Source organism: Eretmochelys imbricata, chromosome 1 (assembly GCF_965152235.1).
Source record: "Eretmochelys imbricata isolate rEreImb1 chromosome 1, rEreImb1.hap1, whole genome shotgun sequence".
NCBI lineage: Eukaryota > Metazoa > Chordata > Testudines > Cheloniidae > Eretmochelys > Eretmochelys imbricata.
This window is the reverse complement of record NC_135572.1, coordinates 299,452,384-299,471,664: the sequence shown is the minus strand read 5'-3', so window position 1 is coordinate 299,471,664 and position 19,281 is coordinate 299,452,384. Positions and strand designations below refer to the sequence as shown.

The following is a 19,281-nucleotide window of genomic DNA, read 5'->3' as shown; positions in this document are numbered from 1 at the left end:
TCTTTTCTATCTCTTTTCTATCAGGTATAATTTTCTAACCCTGACTTGTTTATTCAGGTATAGTTTTTTATATATGACTTTTGTAACCTTTAATAATGTAGCTGTTATGTTTGTTTAGGCTCTCCTTGTGTAGTTATCACTGTTATTCAATAAATAACTTTTATGGTTAAGCTGCTTCTCTCTCTGAACTTTACTCTTTTGTGTTTTTAGCTTCCCCATTTACTCTGCAGCAAAGCTTCTCTTACCTAAGCTAAAGATCCCTGTAGCGCCCAAAAATATCCTGGGGTTTGCTCATCAAGTGGGTTACTACCAGTACAGCTGTAACATGAAATGCGGATAGGGATGTGCTGAACTTGTGACATACGATGGTGGCAGCTTGGAAGTGCTGCTCGACCCAAACGACTGAGTCCAGGGGCATATAAGGGTGACAGCTTGAAAGTGCTGCTAGACCCAGTCCACTGAGTCCAGGGACAGCCTGAAAGTGCCGTTCGACCCAGACTGCTCAGGCTTACTCTAGCCCAGTGCGGTACCTGTGGCATATAAGTGTTGCAGCTTGAAAGTGCTGCTTGGCCCGGCCTATTGAGCCCAGGGGCATACAAGGGTGGCAGCTTGAAAGTGCTGATTGGCCCGGTCCACTCAGACTTGCTCTATTAGTGTGTGTGTGTGTGTGTGTGTTGATCTGGTTCTGTGGCTAGAGGAACCCAGCCCTGGGGAACCTAGGTCCTGCAGGTGAGTTCCATTGGGAGGGGACTTGCAGAAGGGAGAAGTGGAGCTCCATATAAAAACACAAGTGACACAAGCAGTACATTGATAGAATTACAGAACCCCTCCCCCACCCCCACCCCCCAGAAGATTAACCCTAATAAATGAGTATACCCCAAAGTAACGGGCAAATCTGGTAATGGGGGGAGGAGCAAGGATGTGGCATGTTCAGGGAGGGGGCAGAACTGGGCAGGAAAAGGTGGGGTGGGGGTAGGGCCTGGGTCAGAGCCAGGAGTCGAGCACCCCCCGGCACGTTGGAAAATCAATGCCTGTGCTCAGGGGTGTGCATTTTTCACACACCTGAGTGACATAATTATACCAATATAGGTCTGTAGTGTAGACCTGGCCTAAAAGTAGAATTTTTTCCCAGGGGAAAAGGCTGCAGCAACAACAAAGGACTAAACTCTAATCAGTGGCAGCTCCTAGAGGCATTGTGCCAGATTCACTTGCACGCTTCAGCTGCTTTATGTTGCTCTGGTGATGTAAAGCATCCATAAACCTGGCATAACCCACCACTTAAGCCATATTAACAGCAGCTTTGCATCACAGGAGCAGCACAAAGTAGCTAGAGTATATCAGTGAATTTGATAGGCACAGTGCAAGAAGGGTGTTGGGGCAATGCACACAGCAGCCATTGTTACACCTTTTAACAAGGTAGAATATTGACTCTCCCCACGAAAACTCATCTGCTGCAGGGTCAGGCTGAATCATGGCCTTGCCCCTCCCTGATCCAATACCACCCTATACCGGAAACCTACTGACCACTATTCCTACCTGCATGCCTCCAGCTTTCACCCTGACCACACCACACGATCCATCGTCTACAGCCAAGCTCTGCGATACAACCGCATTTGCTCCAACCCCTCAGACAGAGACAAACACCTACAAGATCTCTGTCAAGCTTTCTTACAACTACAATACCCACCTGCAGAAGTAAAGAAACAGATTGATAGAGCCAGAAGAGTTCCCAGAAGTTACCTACTACAGGACAGGCCTAACAAAGAAAATAACAGAACGCCACTAGCCGTCACCTTCAGCCCCCAACTAAAACCCCTCCAACGCATTATTAAGGATCTACAACCTATCCTAAAGGATGACCCAACACTCTCACAAATCTTGGGAGACAGGCCAGTCCTTGCCTACAGACAGCCCCGCAACCTAAAGCAAATACTCACCAACAACCACATACCACACAACAGAACCACTAACCCAGGAACTTATCCTTGCAACAAAGCCCGTTGCCAATTGTGCCCACATATCTATTCAGGGGACACCATCACAAGGCCTAATAACATCAGCCACACTATCAGAGGCTCGTTCACCTGCACATCCACCAATGTGATATATGCCATCATGTGCCAGCAATGCCCCTCTGCCATGTACATTGGTCAAACTGGACAGTCTCTACGTAAAAGAATAAATGGACACAAATCAGATGTCAAGAATTATAACATTCATAAATCAGTCGGAGAACACTTCAATCTTTCTGGTCACGCAATCACAGACATGAAGGTCGCTATCTTAAAACAAAAAATCTTCAAATCCAGACTCCAGCGAGAAACTGCTGAATTGGAATTCATTTGCAAATTGGATACTATTAATTTAGGCTTAAATAGAGACTGGGAGTGGCTAAGTCATTATGCAAGGTAGCCTATTTCCTCTTGTTTTTTTCTACCCTCCCCCCCCAAGATGTTCTGGTTTAACTTGGATTTAAACTTGGAGAGTGGTCAGTTTGGATGAGCTATTACCAGCAGGAGAGTGAGTTTGTGTGTGTATGGGGGTGGGTTTTTGGAGGGGGGTGAGGGAGTGAGAGAACCTGGATTTGTGCAGGAAATGGCCTAACTTGATTATCATGCACATTGTGTAAAGAGTTGTCACTTTGGATGGGCTATCACCAGCAGGAGAGTGAATTTGTGTGGGGGGGGTGGAGGGTGAGAAAACCTGGATTTGTGCTGGAAATGGCCTAACCTGATGATTACTTTAGATAAGCTATTACCAGCAGGACAGTGGGGTGGGAGGAGGTATTGTTTCATATTCTCTGTGTATATATAAAGTCTGCTGCAGTTTCCACGGTATGCATCCGATGAAGTGAGCTGTAGCTCACGAAAGCTCATGCTCAAATAAATTGGTTAGTCTCTAAGGTGCCACAAGTACTCCTTTTCTTTTTGTAGGCACTAAAGTTCTCCTGTTGAATGCTGGAAGCAAAGGCCTAAAATTGTATCTAGCTTCTCCGCAAGGTAGAGCTAAAGGTGTCTCCAGCTCTTCCTACAGGACTAGGCACAATCTAGCCCATATTGGCCTCTTGTATCTGCTTTAAAATTCTTTAACTTTCAAGAGATTTATCATTTAAAAAATTGGAGTACTCCAAATAAATTAATAAAGTCCCCAAACTACGTCTGATTAAATTATATCATGCCTCCTTCAGAATCTGCAGCCTTTTAGCCCATTGGCCACAAAAGCAAACAAAAGACCCTGTACGTTACTCAGAAGTTGTTTCAGGGTAAATAGCAATTTATAATCCATTTGTGATGGGTATTACAAACCCTGCATCAGGCAAGAAGGAGCTAAGGAGCAGCTTTGGGCCCAGGCAGCCCCTCCTGCTGCACCTCTGAGGCATGAGAATCTCGGAGAAGGAGCATAAAAAAGGGTGAAGCTCAGTTCAGAAGGCTTCAGTGTGGGGAGGCGGATGGACCTCTCACCCTCAGCTCCCACAGAGGACCACAGCAGAGAGCCCAAGATACACCTTTGGCTGCCTTTGAGAACAGAGCAGTAGGACAGAGAAGCTGGTGCTGCTCTTTATTTCTGTTACTTTAGTTTCTTTTCCTTTGTTCTCTTAAGGACTCAAGTGAGGGGCTTGAGCCCAGGGCAGACCCCTGCTGAGAATGAGTCCCCTGAGGAGAAGGTGGGTTGATGTAGGAAGTAGCCCAGGGAAGAAGCAAGAAGTCTGATCACAGAGACCTGTAACCACTTGCTACAAGGGTCCTTGGGCTGGAGCCCATGATAAAGGCAGAGACTGGGTTCTCCTGTGGCCTCACAGAGTACTAGCAGGAAAACCCTGGACCTAAGAGGCCTTAAGGACTATTTTCCCACAGTATGTGGGTAGAAGGCTGACAGTCTTGACGGAGAGCATGTAGCTCCCCGATGTTTAGATGAGTCCTCGGATCCTGCGAGGGCCACAACCCTTGAGTTTGCAGGGTTTTGACGTGTGCCCTGCAACCCAGGGACAAGGCATCCATGACCCAAGTGAGCATTGGTTGCAGAAAAACAAAGGGATAAATATTCTGAGGGTCTGCCCACCAGTCCGGAGAGGACAAAATTACCTCTGCAAATCACACTTACCAGATAATGTCGACAGGGGACATACACCAACACTAGCCATCCCTGAGGCCTTCAGAGGCTTAGTCTGGCTTGTTGTACTAAGTAGGTACATGCTGCCATATCCCCAGAAGTCAGAGGCAAGTGTGCACTGTGGTAACAGGATGTGCTTCTAGTTCCAAGACCAGGTCTTGGAGCATTTGGAACCTTGACTGGAGCAGAAATGCTCTGTTTTTTCTAGCATCCAGGAATGCTCCAAAAAAACTCTTTTACACAAGTTTTAGAATTGATCTGTCCTGACTAAGTAATAGCCCCAGTGGATTGAAGGTGGACTGAATGATAGCAATGCTGGACAGTACTTGAGACTCAGTTTGGACTCTCACCAGCTGGTTGCCAGGGAGAGGAATACATGGATTCTCAGTCTCCTCAGATACGCAGCTACAGGTGCCATGAACTTTGTAAAAACACGAGGGGTTGCTGAGAGGCTGAATGGAAATACTGTGAATTGGTAGTGGGTTCTATTCACTATAACCTGAGAAACTTCCAGTGGTTTGGACAGAGTGCCATGTGGAAGTAAGCATCCTTTAAATCAAGGGCAGCATACCAGTCACCCTGTTCCAGGGAAGGAATAATGGAAGCAACGGTACTCATGTGGAACTTTATTTCCTTCAGGTACTTGTGTAACTCTTAGATCTACAATAGACCTGAGACAGCCTTTTGCTTTGGGAATAAAACCTTTCCCCCTACAGAATAAAGGCAATTCCTCTATGGCTCCTACTAGAAAGAGAGATTAGATCTCCCACAGAAGAGTGGTCTCATTAGAATGGTCTCCGAAGAGGGATGGGAAAGTGGGGTGATAAAGGGGGATAGAAACAAATTGAAGGGAATATTCCAGATCCAATGTGACATGAATCCAAGCACAAAGGAAGTAGGATAGATGATTGGCAAAGATATGGGTCAGAGCAGATTGGTCTGTAAGTACTGCTATGCTGCCCTAGACAAATGCATCAAAATGCATGTTTAGACTGGGCTGCTGGTCGACAGGAACTTGCTGTCACAGATGGGAGGGGGTGCTGTGGTCACTTCCTGTAATTCCTGCCCTTTTTCTTGGCAACTCTTGGGGCCATGGTATAAATTCTGATATCTGTGAGCCTCTTGGAGCCAGAATTGCTCCCTGTTTGTTGCCAGTGTGCAGATTCCAAGTGACTTCAATGTGGCCCTGGAATTTTTTATTCTATACAGAATAGTGGAAGGGATCCTAAAAAGAGCAAGTCTTGTATGGTCTGCTGTACTTCAGGAGGAAGACTGCAGCCACAAACACTTTCTCACAGACATGGCAGATGCCATGGATCGAGCTGCTGAGTCCACCCCATCCAAGCTGCGTTAGTACTAGTATGGGGCGTCAGAGAATGTTGTCAGGGCTGATCTCAGTGCGCCCCCGAGGAAGTCCACTCAGACAGCAGAGGGGAGATCCTAGCAGGGGGAGGGACACTACACGGTGATGGTGGGCCCCATGGTTACGCATCCCATTGCCCCTTGCGATGTGCCCACTGCTGTGACAACCACAGACCCCCAAGGCTCCAATGGAGGGTAGGCTTCCTGCCTAGAACGGGATACAAAAGATGCCACTTCCGAATCCAACAAAGATGACTCTGAAGCCTGCAATACCGATAGAGCTGCAGAACCTGTGTGGACAAGAGATAGGTAAGTCTAACCTGGAGATGGTGATACTGAGGATATTCATGGTACTTGCACCTGGAATGTACCAGCTTCCTAGCTAGTGGAAGCAGCATCAATACCACATGCTTTTGCAGGGCTTGTGTAGGAACTACAATTGCCAATACCAGCTGAAACCCTTCCTGCACTGCCGGGAACACTAGTACCAAAAGTTTAAGCAATTCTCTGGCAGCAGCGTACATCTTCAGTGTTGTTGGCACTGGAATTGGGTCTTCAGTCTGGCATATAGGAGCTTTCAGGAGTCAGCCTCAATGGAACTGGCACACGTTCTGAAGTTGATAGCTCCCCCTCCCCCCTTCTTATAGCAGAGGAACACTCTGGGGAACACTTCCCTGCAGAGTCCACGCCTCTAGCTGGCCTCGGTACCGAAGGTCTTGCTGAACCAGGCACCATGTCCTTGGAAATTCTTTGTCTCCTCTTTGGTAATGGAGACACAGAACACAGTGCCAAAGACAACTTGGGACACGCACTGTACTCAGAATACACATGTAGGGTGAAATGCTGCCTCCATAAGGAGACACTGAAGTCTCACTGTTCTATCTTCTTACAAGCAAGGTTAAACCCCTCCACAAATGTGACTCTTGTCACTGGTGTGAGACTCCCTCAAATATTTTAGGCAGCTGGGGTGTGGGTCACTGAGTGCCATCAGTCTGGCACATGACCAACAGGACTTGAATCTCAGAGAGCGAGTTATGGCTCCAGTCCTGGTCCCCATACCGAGAGTCACATTTGGTCCAAAAAGGACCTAAAAACTGAAACCTAACACAAATTATACACGATATCTAACTAACCACTAAACGACAAGTAGATTATATACAAAGAGTGAGGGAAATAAACTTGCGATAGCAAGACTGGAAGTGCTACAACAACCACCACTGGCTGTAAGAAGGAACTTGGGAGGGGGCGGGGGGGTGTCAACCTTTAGTGGCTTTACCTTCTTATACCAGCATGCAGTAGCACACAGCAACAGAGGGCTCTCAAGCCACCCAGACAAGCACCACTGATGGAAAAAGTTCTACAACAACTGTGCACAAGGCACACACACATCCCTGCAATGGCATGGACATGTGCAGTCATTTGAAGAACAACTCTGGTTTGCCCCAAAAGAGGCAAGACCAAAGGTGGACCAGCCAGAGGGTCGAGTCACAAGACTAAAGGAGACCACTAGCAGACATGCATAGCAGGACAACATAAAACCCTGCAATGCTGCACCTAGCCACAAAGTGGAACACCAACACTTTGCCACACCATCCATAACTAGTTTTAGGCCTCACTTTATTTTAACAGAATACAAGAGAAATTAGAAGTCTGAGGAGAATAACTGAAATCAAGTAGTGAATCTAACCTGGTCCACTAACAACTGCAATACTTACTTCTGTCAAGGGCACTTTAGGGCATCCGGAATTCCCCACATATTTTCGGTAATGTCGCTTGTATTTTCAAAGGGAAGATGAAGTTTTGCACTGAGGTAGTAGGATGACTCTCTGTTAAAGCATGGTTGTTTCAGGAAATAACTCTGCAGCACTTGAAAGTAGGAGATTGCTATTGCTACTGCTACAAATAGGTTTCTCATTTCATATCATTCCAGCATCTGTAAATAAACTGGTGTCCCATGCCCTCTCCTACACTACACATTGTCGTGGGTGGTTCTGGGTACATGTCATCAGGCCCTCCCTCTGTGAAAGCAATGGCAGACAATCACTTTGCGCCTTTTTCCTGAGTTAACTGTGCAGATGCCATACCATGGCAAGCAGGGAGCCCGCTCAGCTCACTGTCACCATATGTCTCCTGGGTGCTGGCAGACGCGGTACTGCATTGCTACACAGCAGCAGCAACCCATTGCCTTGTGGCAGCAGATGGTGCATAGGTCTGAAAACCATCCTCAGCATGTCCGAGATGTTCCTGGCTGCCTCGGTAAGGTCGGTCAGGAGCGCCTGGGCAGATATGGGTGCAGGGACTAAATTAGGAGTGACTCGACCAGGTCATTCTCTTTAGTCCTGCAGGCAGTCCTATTGTACCATCTTATGGTGAGCAGGCAGGAGATGTGGATGGCTAGCAGTCCTATTGTACCATCTTCTACTGGGCAGGCAGGAGATGAGGATGGCTAGCAGTCCTACTGCACCGTCTGCTACCAGCCAAAGATGTAAAAGATAGATGGAGTGGATCAAAACAAGAAATAGACCAGATTTGTTTTGTATTCATTTGCTCCCCCCTCCCTCCCTCTGTGAAATCCTGCCTGAAATACCAGAGGCAGGGATAGCTTAGTGGATTGAGCATTGGCTTGCTAAACCCAGGGTTTTGAGTACAATCCTTGAGGGGGCCATTCTGTATAACAGTTGCTTTTGTTTCTCCTTGATGTAAAGCCACCCCCTTTGTTGATTTTAATTCCCTGTAAGCCAACCCTGTAAGCCATGATGTCAGTCGCCCCTCCCTCCGTCAGAACAACGGCAGACAATCATTCCGCGCCTTTTTTCTATGCAGACGCCATACCACGGCAAGCATGGAGCCCGCTCAGATCACTTTGGCAATTAGGAGCATATTAAACACCACAACCATTATCCAGCAGTATATGAACCTGGCAAAGTGAAACCGGGCAAGTAGGCGACGTCAGCGCAGTGACGAGAATGATGAGGACATGAACACAGACTTCTCTCAAAGCACAGGCCCTGGCAATGCGGGCATCATGGTGCTAATGGGGCAGGTTCATGCCGTGGAATGTCGATTCTGGGCCCGGGAAACAAGCACAGACTTGTTTAGTGTTGCAGGTCTGGGACAATTCCCAGTGGCTGCGAAACTTTCGCATGCATAAGGGCACTTTCATGGAACTTTGTGACTTGCTTTCCCCTGCCCTGAAGCACATGAATACCAAGATGAGAGCAGCCCTCACAGTTGAGAAGCGAGTGGTAATAGCCCTGTGGAAGCTTGCAACGCCAGACAGCTACTGGTCAGTTGGGAATCAATTTGGAGTGGGCAAATCTACTGTGGGGCTGCTGTGATGCAAGTAACCAACGCAATCAAAGATCTGCTGCTATCAAGGGTAGTGACCCTGGGAAATGTGCAGGTCATAGTGGATGGCTTTGCTGCAATGGGATTCCTTAACTGTGGTGGGGCCATAGACGGAACCCATATCCCTATTTTGGCACCGGAGCACCAAGCCGGTGAGTACATAAACCACAAGGGGTACTTTTCAATAGTGCTGCAAGCACTGGTGGATCACAAGGGATGTTTCACCAACTTCATCGTGGGATGGCCGGGAAAGGTACATGACACTCGCATCTTCAGGAACTCTGGTCTGTTTCAAAAGCTGCAGGAAAGGACTTTATTCCCAGACCAGAAAATAACCGTTGGGGATGTTGAAATGCCTATAGTTATCCTTGGGGACCCAGCCTACCCCTTAATGCCATGGCTCATGAAGCCATACACAGGCAGCCTGGACAGTAGTCAGGAGCTGTTCAACTACAGGCTGAGCAAATGCAGAATGGTAGTAGAATGTGCATTTGGATGTTTAAAAGTGCACTGGCGCAGTTTACTGACTCGCTTAGACCTCAGCGAAACCAATATTCCCACTGTTATTACTGCTTGCTGTGCACTCCACAATCTCTGTGAGAGTAAGGGGGAGACGTTTAAGGCGGGGTGGGAGGTTGAGGCAAATTGCTTGGGCGCTGGTTACGCGCAACCAGACACCAGGGCAGTCAGAAGAGCACAGGAGGGTGCGGTGTGCATCAGAGAAGCTTTGAAAACCAGTTTCATGACTGGCCAGGCTACGGTGTGAAAGTTCTGTTTGTTTCTCCTTGATGAAACCCCCTGCCCCTTGGTTCACTCTACTTCACTGTAAGCTAACCACCCTCCCCTCCTCCCTTTGATCACCACTTGCTGAGGCAATAAAGTCATTGTTGCTTCACATTCATGCATTCTTTATTAATTCATCACACAAATAGGGGGATAACTGCCAAGGTAGCCTGGGAGGGGTGGTGGAGGAGGGAAGGCCAAGGCCACACCGCACTTTAAAAGTTTAAAACTTTAAAACTTATTGAATGCCAGCCTTCTCTTGCTTGGGCAATCCTCTCGGGTGGAGTGGCTGTGCGGCCAGAGGCCTCCGCACCACATTCTTGGGCGTCTGGGTGAGGAGGCTATGGAACTTGGGGAGGTGGGCGGTTGGTTACACAGGGGCTGTAGCAGTGGTCTGTGCTCCAGCTGCCTTTCCTGCAGCTTAACCATATGCTCGAGCATATTAGTTTGATATGCAGCCTCCAGCAGCCTCAGCATTGAATCCTGCCTCCTCTCATCACGCTGCCGCCACCTTTCAGCTTCAGCCCTCTCTTCAGCCCGCCACTTACTCTCCTCAGCCCACCACCTCTCCTCCCGGTCATTTTGTGCTTTCCTGCACTCTGACATTGTCTGCCTCCATGCATTCGTCTGTGCTCTGTCAGTGTGGGAGGACAGCATGAGCTCAGAGAACATTTCATTGCGAGTGCTTTTTTTTTCGCCTTCTAATCTTCACTAGCCTCTGGGAAGGAGAAGATCCTGTGATCCTTGAAACACATGCAGCTGGTGGAGAAAAAAAAAGGGACAGTGGTATTTAAAAAGACACATTTTATAGAACAATGGGTACACTCTTTCACAGTAAACCTTGCTGTTAAAATTACATACATAGCACATGTGCTTTCGTTCCAAGGTTGCATTTTGCCTCCCCCCACCACGTGGCTAGCCCCTGCTTCCTCCCCTCTCCCTGTGGCTAACAGCGGGGAACATTTCTGTTCTGCCACAGGCAAACAGCCAAGCAGGAACGGGCACCTCTGAATGTCTCCTTAAGAAAAGCACCCTATTTCAACCAGGTGACCATGAATGATATCACTCTCCTGAGGATAAACACAGAGAGATAAAGAATGGATATTGTGTGAATGCCAGCAAACATACACTTCAATGCTTTCTTTTACAATGATTCCCGAGTACGTGCTACTGGCCTGGTGTGGTAAAGTGTCCTACCATGGTGGATGGAATAAGGCTGCCCTCCCGAGAAACCTTTAGCAAAGGCTTTGGTAGTACATCCAGGAGAGCCGCAAATGCCGGGGCAAATTAATCATTAAAAAACATGCTTGCTTTTAAACTATGCATACTATTTTAAAAGGTACACTCACCAGAGGTCCCTTTTCCATCTGGTGGTTCCGAGAGGCAGCCTTGGGTGGGTTCGGGGCGTACTGGCTCCAGGTCCAGGGTGAGAAACTGTTCCTGGCTGTCGGGAAAACCGGTTTCTCCGCTTGCTTGCTGTGAGCTATCTACAACTTCATCATCATCATCATCTTCCCCATCCCCAAAACCTGCTTCTGTGTTGCCTCCATCTCCATTGAAGGAGTCAAACAACACAGCTGGGGTAGTGGTGGCTGAACCCCCTAAAATGGCATGCAGCTCATCATGGAAGCGGCATGTTTGGGGCTCTGACCCGGAGCGGCCATTTGCCTCTCTGGTTTTCTGGTAGGCTTGCCTCAGCTCCTTAAGTTTCACGCGGCACTGCTTCGGGTCCCTGTTATGGCCTCTGTCCTTCATGCCCTGGGAGATTTTGACAAATGTTTTGGCATTTTGAAAACTGGAACGGAGTTCTGATAGCACGGATTCCTCTCCCCATACAGTGATCAGATCCCATACCTCCAGTTCGGTCCATGCTGGAGCTCTTTTGCGATTCTGGGACTCCATCATGGTCACCTCTGCTGATGAGCTCTGCATGGTCACCTGCAGCTTGCCACGCTGGCCAACCAGGAAATTGAAATTCAAAAGTTCGCGGGCCTTTTCCTGTCTACCTGACCAGTGCATCTGAGTTGAGAGTGCTGTCCAGAGCGGTCACAATGGAGCACTCTGGGATCTCCCGGAGGCCAATACCATCTAATTGCATCCACAGTACCCCAAATTCAACCCAGCAAGGCCGATTTCAGCACTAATCCCCTTGTTGGGGGTGGAGTAAAGAAATCGATTTTAAGAGTCCTTTAAGTAGAAAAAAAGGGCTTCGTCATGTGGACAGGTGCACGGTTAAATCAATTTAACGCTGCTAAATTCGACCTCAATTCCTAGTGTAGACCAGGGCTTAGTACAACAGGGCAAGTTAATCATGAGCACGATTATACTTTAAAAAAAATATCAAATAAAAACATGTTTGTATTTTATCCAATATATAGGCATGAGCTGAGTAATTTCATTTACTTTTTTCAAATAAAATAGTCTCTCAGTCATTGAACACTTCACATTCACCCAGTAAGTCCAAAGAGACTCAGTTACTTCATTATCAATCTTGAGTAATTTTTGATTCAGTAACAAATTTCTTCTGACAAGCAGAGACATTTATTATTAGTGATGTTTTTGGATAACTGTTCATTTTGTCCAAGAATTTAAAATGCAATAGAAAGTTTGTTTTTTGTACTTGAACATTCATTAGATTACACTCAGATCTCAAAAGTATGCTTTATTCCTTTAGTGAAATTACTTTGGTGCATTTATATTTTATCAACACACAAAAACTTGAGTTATGTTAAGGATATGGCACAAATAAACAAAAACCCCCAAGAAATTCTGGTTTTGGGGATTCTGCCTAGATATTAGGCTTAGAAACGGTTGAACTTCAACAGTGGTCTTATCTAAAAAAGGAGTATTTACAAGGGCATGTCAATATACTTTTCCAAGATGATCATTCCTCTTGCTTGAAACCTTAAAAATGGGATGTGATTTGATGTTCAGCACATCAGTGCATGTTCCTTCTGATAGAGATAGCAGGCAGCCACTGATGCTGAACTGATGTCTGCCTGCCATTTCTATCAGTGAGCACTATATATTTGCACATTTGTTTGTTCTGCAGGGCCTGAGGGGGAGGAGGATCAGTACCAGTTTAAAAATAAAATACCTTTACGGATTTCTGTAGATAAAAATCTTCCTGTTAGAGCTTCTCTCCAGGTATATCAGTTTTTAGGCTAGTAACCTTGCCAGTGTCCTTTTAAGACTGATACTCCATTATTTACTTGCCTTCTCGTGTGTAGCTCTTGCAGCACAAAGGGTATCTAATTCTGTGTACGGATTCACAGCCCCCTATGGATCTAGGTTCTGATAAGGCACTCATCCCTATAGCATGAATGTCTCCCAAGTATTTAAAAGAAATAATATTCCTGGTTCAGCCCAGCATGCAGGAGCTTTCTTCCCAATAGGTAGCGTGTGTGTGCGCGCACGTATGTGTGAGAGGGAGAGCACAAGCTTAGTGAGCGAAAGCTAAGACAAAAAGGGAGCTTTGCATTTAGTTCTGAACACAGTGAGGTTAGTAGACATTCAAAGCTCGGTGTTGTTTTCTACTGCAGGCACTGAGGCTCATGATCACCCAAAGGGGCTTACAAATATGTTGAATAACATGATGGATAGGACGAAGTGTAAAGGTCTCCAGAGGCAAGACCTATCCAGATGAAACTGCACCACAGCCCTCTGAAAGGAAAGATCATAACAGAAATGCTACTCTACCCACTCCTGTTAGATGGTCTATAGATAAGAAGAGTGTCAATATTGGGCTCATCCCTGGATTCACACACTTGATGGATGCACACAAGTGGGGTGGGGTGTTTGGGGTGGCTTTTGTTTTTGCAGTTGAGCCTGTCTTGTATTTGAGGTCTGATGCAAAGAGCATAATAACTCCATGTTCTACCTTATTCACTCAGGGGATAGTGTGCTAAGTACCCTGTAACAACTAGCTGAGAAAACACTGGTCCAGCAGTATCTTCAAGACAGATTTCAGTAATGCAAGTCAAGTTGGACATCTTGACAGAGTGCAGGTCATAGAACATCGTTGATCTTGCACTGAACAGTAAGAGTCTGAAATTCTGGGTTCTAACCCTGGCTGCTGCAGGCTCAAGAGACATGGTTGGCAGTTGGGCCTAAGAAATTGGCCATGGATACTCTGCCCTGTGCCCTTGTCGTGGTACTGAATTAGAGTTTCTCATGTCTGCCATACCCCTTAAATTCTTAGGTGCAAGAAGGCTAATTGTTGAGTTCTCAGAATCAGCTGTTCACAACTGCGGTGTACTCAGTGTTTACAGCAAAACATTTTTTAAACCATCTACTGTGGATTAATGTCTTCTTTGTTTTACGGTAGCTTTCAGAAAAAGAGAAGGGTTTAATAACTGGACCGTAATATGATTAAGGCAATAGAAATGTAAAGATTTCTTTGAAAATGTAGATTATTAATTTAATAAACTGCAGAGGCTCTTTCAAAGTAATTAAGGTTTGTCATATCAATATGTTATTAGGAACTTCTTTAAATGAAGATTAATGATGCAATAGGCAATCATGACTGAAGTAACCATTGTATTAATGCATATTTGGAAACTGTATTCTAAAGTGAATGTTTATCAAGTCCTCCTTGGGTAGTCCTTAAGCTCCTTCCAAGTATTGACCATGGGGGCAATTTTCAAAGGCCCAAAGAGAAGTTAGGAACACAATTTCTACTGAAAGTCAATGGGAATTGAGCGCCTGATTCTTATTTGTACTTTGAAATTTCCCCATATATAAACAATATAGCTGCTCTGTACGTGTACTAAATCCACAACCAAAAAATCTTCATGCAAAGTAGACAGTTTGCTAGATTAAATAACTCAGTCATGTTTCTTCTTTTTATTTTTCCCCAAAAGCTCAAAACCTCTCCTTCACATTATTTGCTAAAGGCCTGTAAAGTTACAGTTGTAAAAAAGAAAGCTTTTGTTAAGCTATATGAACACAAAATAACCTGGCTTTCTCCTTCCCCCCACATTTGTAAAATAAAAACATCAACATCAATTTTTTTCCAGTTCTCTCTCCTCCAAGTCTGGGATTCAGAATACCAACTGTGGCCCAGAAAAGAAATAGCCCCTGTTATGATCTCATTTGTAGGCATATATCTGGAAAGTTGAACTTAGTGGGCCAGCATTTCCTCTCAATTACACAGCGGTAATTCCTGATGTGATCTTCGAAAAAGGTTTTTATAAAAAATAAAGCTGGTTTATACGTAATACAAGGATCCTTAATACAAGGATATTTCAGCAAAAGTAACAACCAGATTTCAGCACAGTTTAAACTGGATTTTGGCTGAATCAGGAACTAACACAAGCTTACAAAGTTTTGAACGTGGCTCCAACAAGGCGTGACCCCAGCTTCAGTGGTTTGCTGAACCATGTCAGAATCTCTTTTGGCCACAACTAAATTTAAAACTAAAGAGATTGCATAGAAAATGCCTTTGCATCCTAAAATATTAATCAATTATGAAGGAAAATATCTCCACAGAGAAAAAAAAAATCTGACTGCTAGATATAGGTAATACTTTCCCATAGAATACTCTTCACACAAAAATCATTATAAAATAAACTTTAATAGAAAGAAGTAACGATTTTCTTTATTATGTCACTCCCTACTACTTAACTCCATAACTTTCAATGACACTCATCTCCCACTTCTAGTTTACTCATGCCTTCCTAGTTTATTCTGAACTGGAATCAGAAGACAAATTGCCAATGTGCAGACACTGCAGGGGGAGATGTGAACCACAAAATCATATTGTACTGCAAAGGCTGCAGTTGGCTTCTGAAGTTGTATTTGATTATAGAAAGAACAGGAAGTTGTCTCATATTAATTCATAAGTCAAGGGAAGTCGTTCCTTGGGTTGGGGCCCTGGCCATAAAAAGGGAATAAAAAAGAAGAAAGATTTATAAGCTGCCAGGAACTGTCAAGCCTCATGTATATATAGATTAGAGCAGAGTGGGCAAACTACAGCCTGAGGGCCACATCCAGCCCATGGGACCATCCTGCCCGGCCCTTAAGCTCCCGGTTGGGGAGGCTAGCCCCCGGCCCCTTCCCTCCTGTCCCCGCTCCCCCACAGCCATGCTGCCACGCAGGCAGCACTCTGGACGGCGGGGCTGCAAGTTCCTGCCGAGCAGCACGGCAGCATGTCTAGCTCTGGAAACAAGGGGGGGTTGGATAGGCGGGGGTCACGGGGGGCCTGTCAGGGGGCAGGGGTGTGAATAGAGGTTGGGAGACTGGGAGCAGGGGGGTTGGATAGGGGGTGGGGTCCCGGGGTGCGGTTAGGGGACAAGAAGCAGGGGGGTTAGATGGGTCGGGGGTTCTGAAGGTGGCAGTCAGGGGGCAGAAAGTGGGAGGGGGCTAATAAGGGGTGGGGGCCAGGCTGTTTGGGGAGGCACAGCCTTCCCTACCCAGCCCATCACACAGTTTTGCAACCCCAATGTGGCCCATGGGCCAAAAAGTTTGCCCACCGCTGGATGAGAGGCTAGAAATGCCAGGATGAAAGGAGGCTGATATAGCCAAAGTTACTGGAAATGCTGTTACAACACCAGTGTCCAAGTGCTAGCAAGCACAGAGAGAGTGGGAAACTGGAAAACAGGCGTCTCCCCCAGCTCTTTTATTTTTATTGAGGAAATAGACAATAATGTTCAGTGCACACTCTCCAGGAAGTTACTCTTAACAGATAAAACAACGAGGAGTCCTTGTGGCACCTTAGAGACTAACAAATTTATAAATTTGTTAGTCTCTAAGGTGCCACAAGGACTCCTCGTTTTTGCTGATCTAGACTAACACGGCTACCATTCTGAAAGCTCTTAACAGATAGTTTGCATGCAATAGCAGAATACATGGTACTGAAGATTGTTTCTTTATGAGGTTCATTTCAAGAACTCATCTACGGCACTTACATGTTCTGGCTGATGTATCTATTTTTATGAAGGAAGCTTCTTTATGTGTTTAGTCAATTTTTCAGCTTTACCATTTTAGATAACAAAATTACAGAGTAGTTGCTAAAGTCAGACATTCACAACAATTGAATTAGAATACTTAAATTCACATGGTAGTAATCCTCAAGAAATTAAAATATCCCTGCTCATTGACACTTCTCTCAACATTGATTTGTGGACTAGCTACCTTGAGAAGCAAATCAGCATAGAAAAAGTGACATGGGGCCAATAAGCTAGACAATTCTAGTCTTTTGATACAGATTACATGTTCTACAATAAACTCAGAGCAGAATTTCTTACCTTTGTGGTGGTTTGCCCCAGATGCTAATTTCCCCCAGAATGTTACAACAAATATTATTATTAGCAGTTTTCCTTTTGTTGCTTTCTGTAAGTATCTCTTATTCATCCTGAAAATAAAGATAAAAATACATTAAAATAAGTGTTTAAATGAAACATTTTTTTTCTTTTTACCATTGTAAACTGAATGTGATGCTTGTAAAAGATGCTTGATTGACAACCCTGAAGTCTGAAATCCTTTTGAGCCATAGAAAAGGCTCAGCATGGACTGCATCAGTGCAATCTTCCCCTCCCTTCCCTGCCAACGTTTCCCCTTCCGGTTACAGAAGGACCATCTCAGAGAATATTTGAGCCCTGTACCAGATGGACATCATTAGATCCCCTCCATCAGAGAAGCCTCCCAAGGGAAGGCATCAATAGAAACCCGGCCAACTCTCCCCTGGTGTGAATTCACACTGGGGTGCAGCAGATCTTGCTGGAGCAGGACTTGCCATCTGCATCACCATGAATTAGCCAAGGTTGATTTGGCCCTCTGACTCTCCTGCAATGACATTTAGTGTATGGCTTTAAGGCCACCTGCAACTCTTTGAAGCCCTGCATACAAGTCATGATGACGGATTTGATCAGAGTACCAGCAAATGCAGCACCCCCACCACATGAGAAGTCCCCAGGGTGCTTGATACACACGAGGCAGTAGCTTATGGGATGAGCCAAACACATGGGATTGACCAATATCATTCCTTGTCTATGCCAATGGACAAGAATAGACAGGTGATATTGTGTCAAAGAAAGTTGCAGAAAGTCACAAAGTAACTGAAACATGAGATACTGATATTACATTGTGATGTGTTCATTGTGACTTTACAGCAGTACTTGATGGCACTGAGACACGATGATGAAATGCAAGGTTGAGCATTGGTTATATCAGTGCAACTCCATGCAAAGTAGGTCACCAGGTGCTAAAAAACATGCACAGTAGTTCTGGCTATCGGGCTAGAGAATTAAAGTTCGGCAGAGGGTGGTGAGATGTATTATGATGATACCTGCTCTTGCTTTTTGCTCTCCATGGAAGACCCCTAGAGAGCTGGCTAAGAAACATTTCTGCAGGATGTTCATATTTCCGCTGATAGGTCAAGAGGACCATGATGCCTATTACATACCTTTTACACTGAAAAAGCGGCAAACTTGACCATTTGAACAAAATTAATACTATTTGACAATGCCTGGTACTAGGCTGCCTTTTGCTTCAGAGCAGAAAAATCTGTACCGCTTCAGTACTGTTGTGCAATTTCTACAGTTCTCCCCTATTGCATTCATAAGAAGCCAATATTAAAAAAGACTACACCCTCTTTCTCTCTTGCTCCGTTCATGCACAGCAGTACCCTGACAACCACAAGTGCTATGAAAAAGCAGTCTATGCTGTCATTCAGAATTAAGCATTAGACTGTTAAGTTCCAGATCTATTTCCCCTTAAGAGCAATCCCAGTTTCTTCAGTTTCTCCCTACCTCTGCACAGGTCTCTCCATACCAGGACCCTGCACATTAGTGTTGCAGATGGCAGACCCGCAAATTTAAATCTCCTTTGGAGAGACAGGTATGATCTTATTAAACATAGGTAAGATTTCAAACTGAGCCACCTGTACAAAACATGTGATTCAAATTAACAGACCAATGAGAAGATTTTAATCTAATTCAATTAATGTGTACCAAAGCCCTTTAACACCTGAATTCAGAACAAACAAAGAATTAAATGCTCTTTAACAGAAGTAATGTATTTACTATATAAGGTGTGTTCCTCTGGGATTGTGTAGGGGAGTAACACCGACCCTAGGTGAGTACAATATCCAGTGTTCTGCTGATAGCTTGTGCACTGAATGTCTAACTGATTAATAATCTTAGTAGCAATCACAGTATGCTATGAACCTCACTGCATTTCTGACATCGGCTTGCTCCTCTTTGCACGAATGTTCCTGTTCTTTCGGAATGCTACTTGTTTATTCGCCATCGGCTACAGGTTTCTGAAGTGCCCAGAACTGAAGGGAAATTCATTCTTTGTCATTCTAAACAAAGAATTAAAAAATGTGAACAGAGATATATGTTCACACTGTTGATTTATAGCCATATATGTGAACAGCAGAGAAATTAATTCTTTCACTCCCAGTCCTCCACCGCACCTGTTGTGATGCTGGTGCCAATCAAAATTCCATTAAAATGAAGTCTCCCTCCCATGCACACCAAGCCTCACTCTAAGGGGTCTAATGCTACCCTCCCCCCACCCCACCCCCCGCACCTCTGATGTTGCCAGATCTTCTCCACTTGCTCTGCAATGAGACACGCTGCAGACACAGAGCTAGGACTTGAGAAAATAGCAGCAGAGAGAGGCAAAGAGGAGGGGGACAACCAGTCTGCCTGTAAACAGCAGCCCCTTATGGCA

At 45.4% G+C, this 19,281-nt stretch overlaps 1 protein-coding gene across 1 annotated transcript in view; it reads right to left on the bottom strand.

Moving 5' to 3' along the window:
* Positions 1-16,956, bottom strand: part of TAFA2 (TAFA chemokine like family member 2) — a 51,723-nt gene extending 34,767 nt beyond the window's left edge. The window contains exon 1 of the mRNA XM_077840559.1: positions 16,851-16,956. Within this exon, the coding sequence (XP_077696685.1) occupies positions 16,851-16,956 (106 nt within the window). The remainder of the gene's footprint in view (positions 1-16,850) is intronic.
* Positions 16,957-19,281: the final 2,325 nt, after the last annotated feature.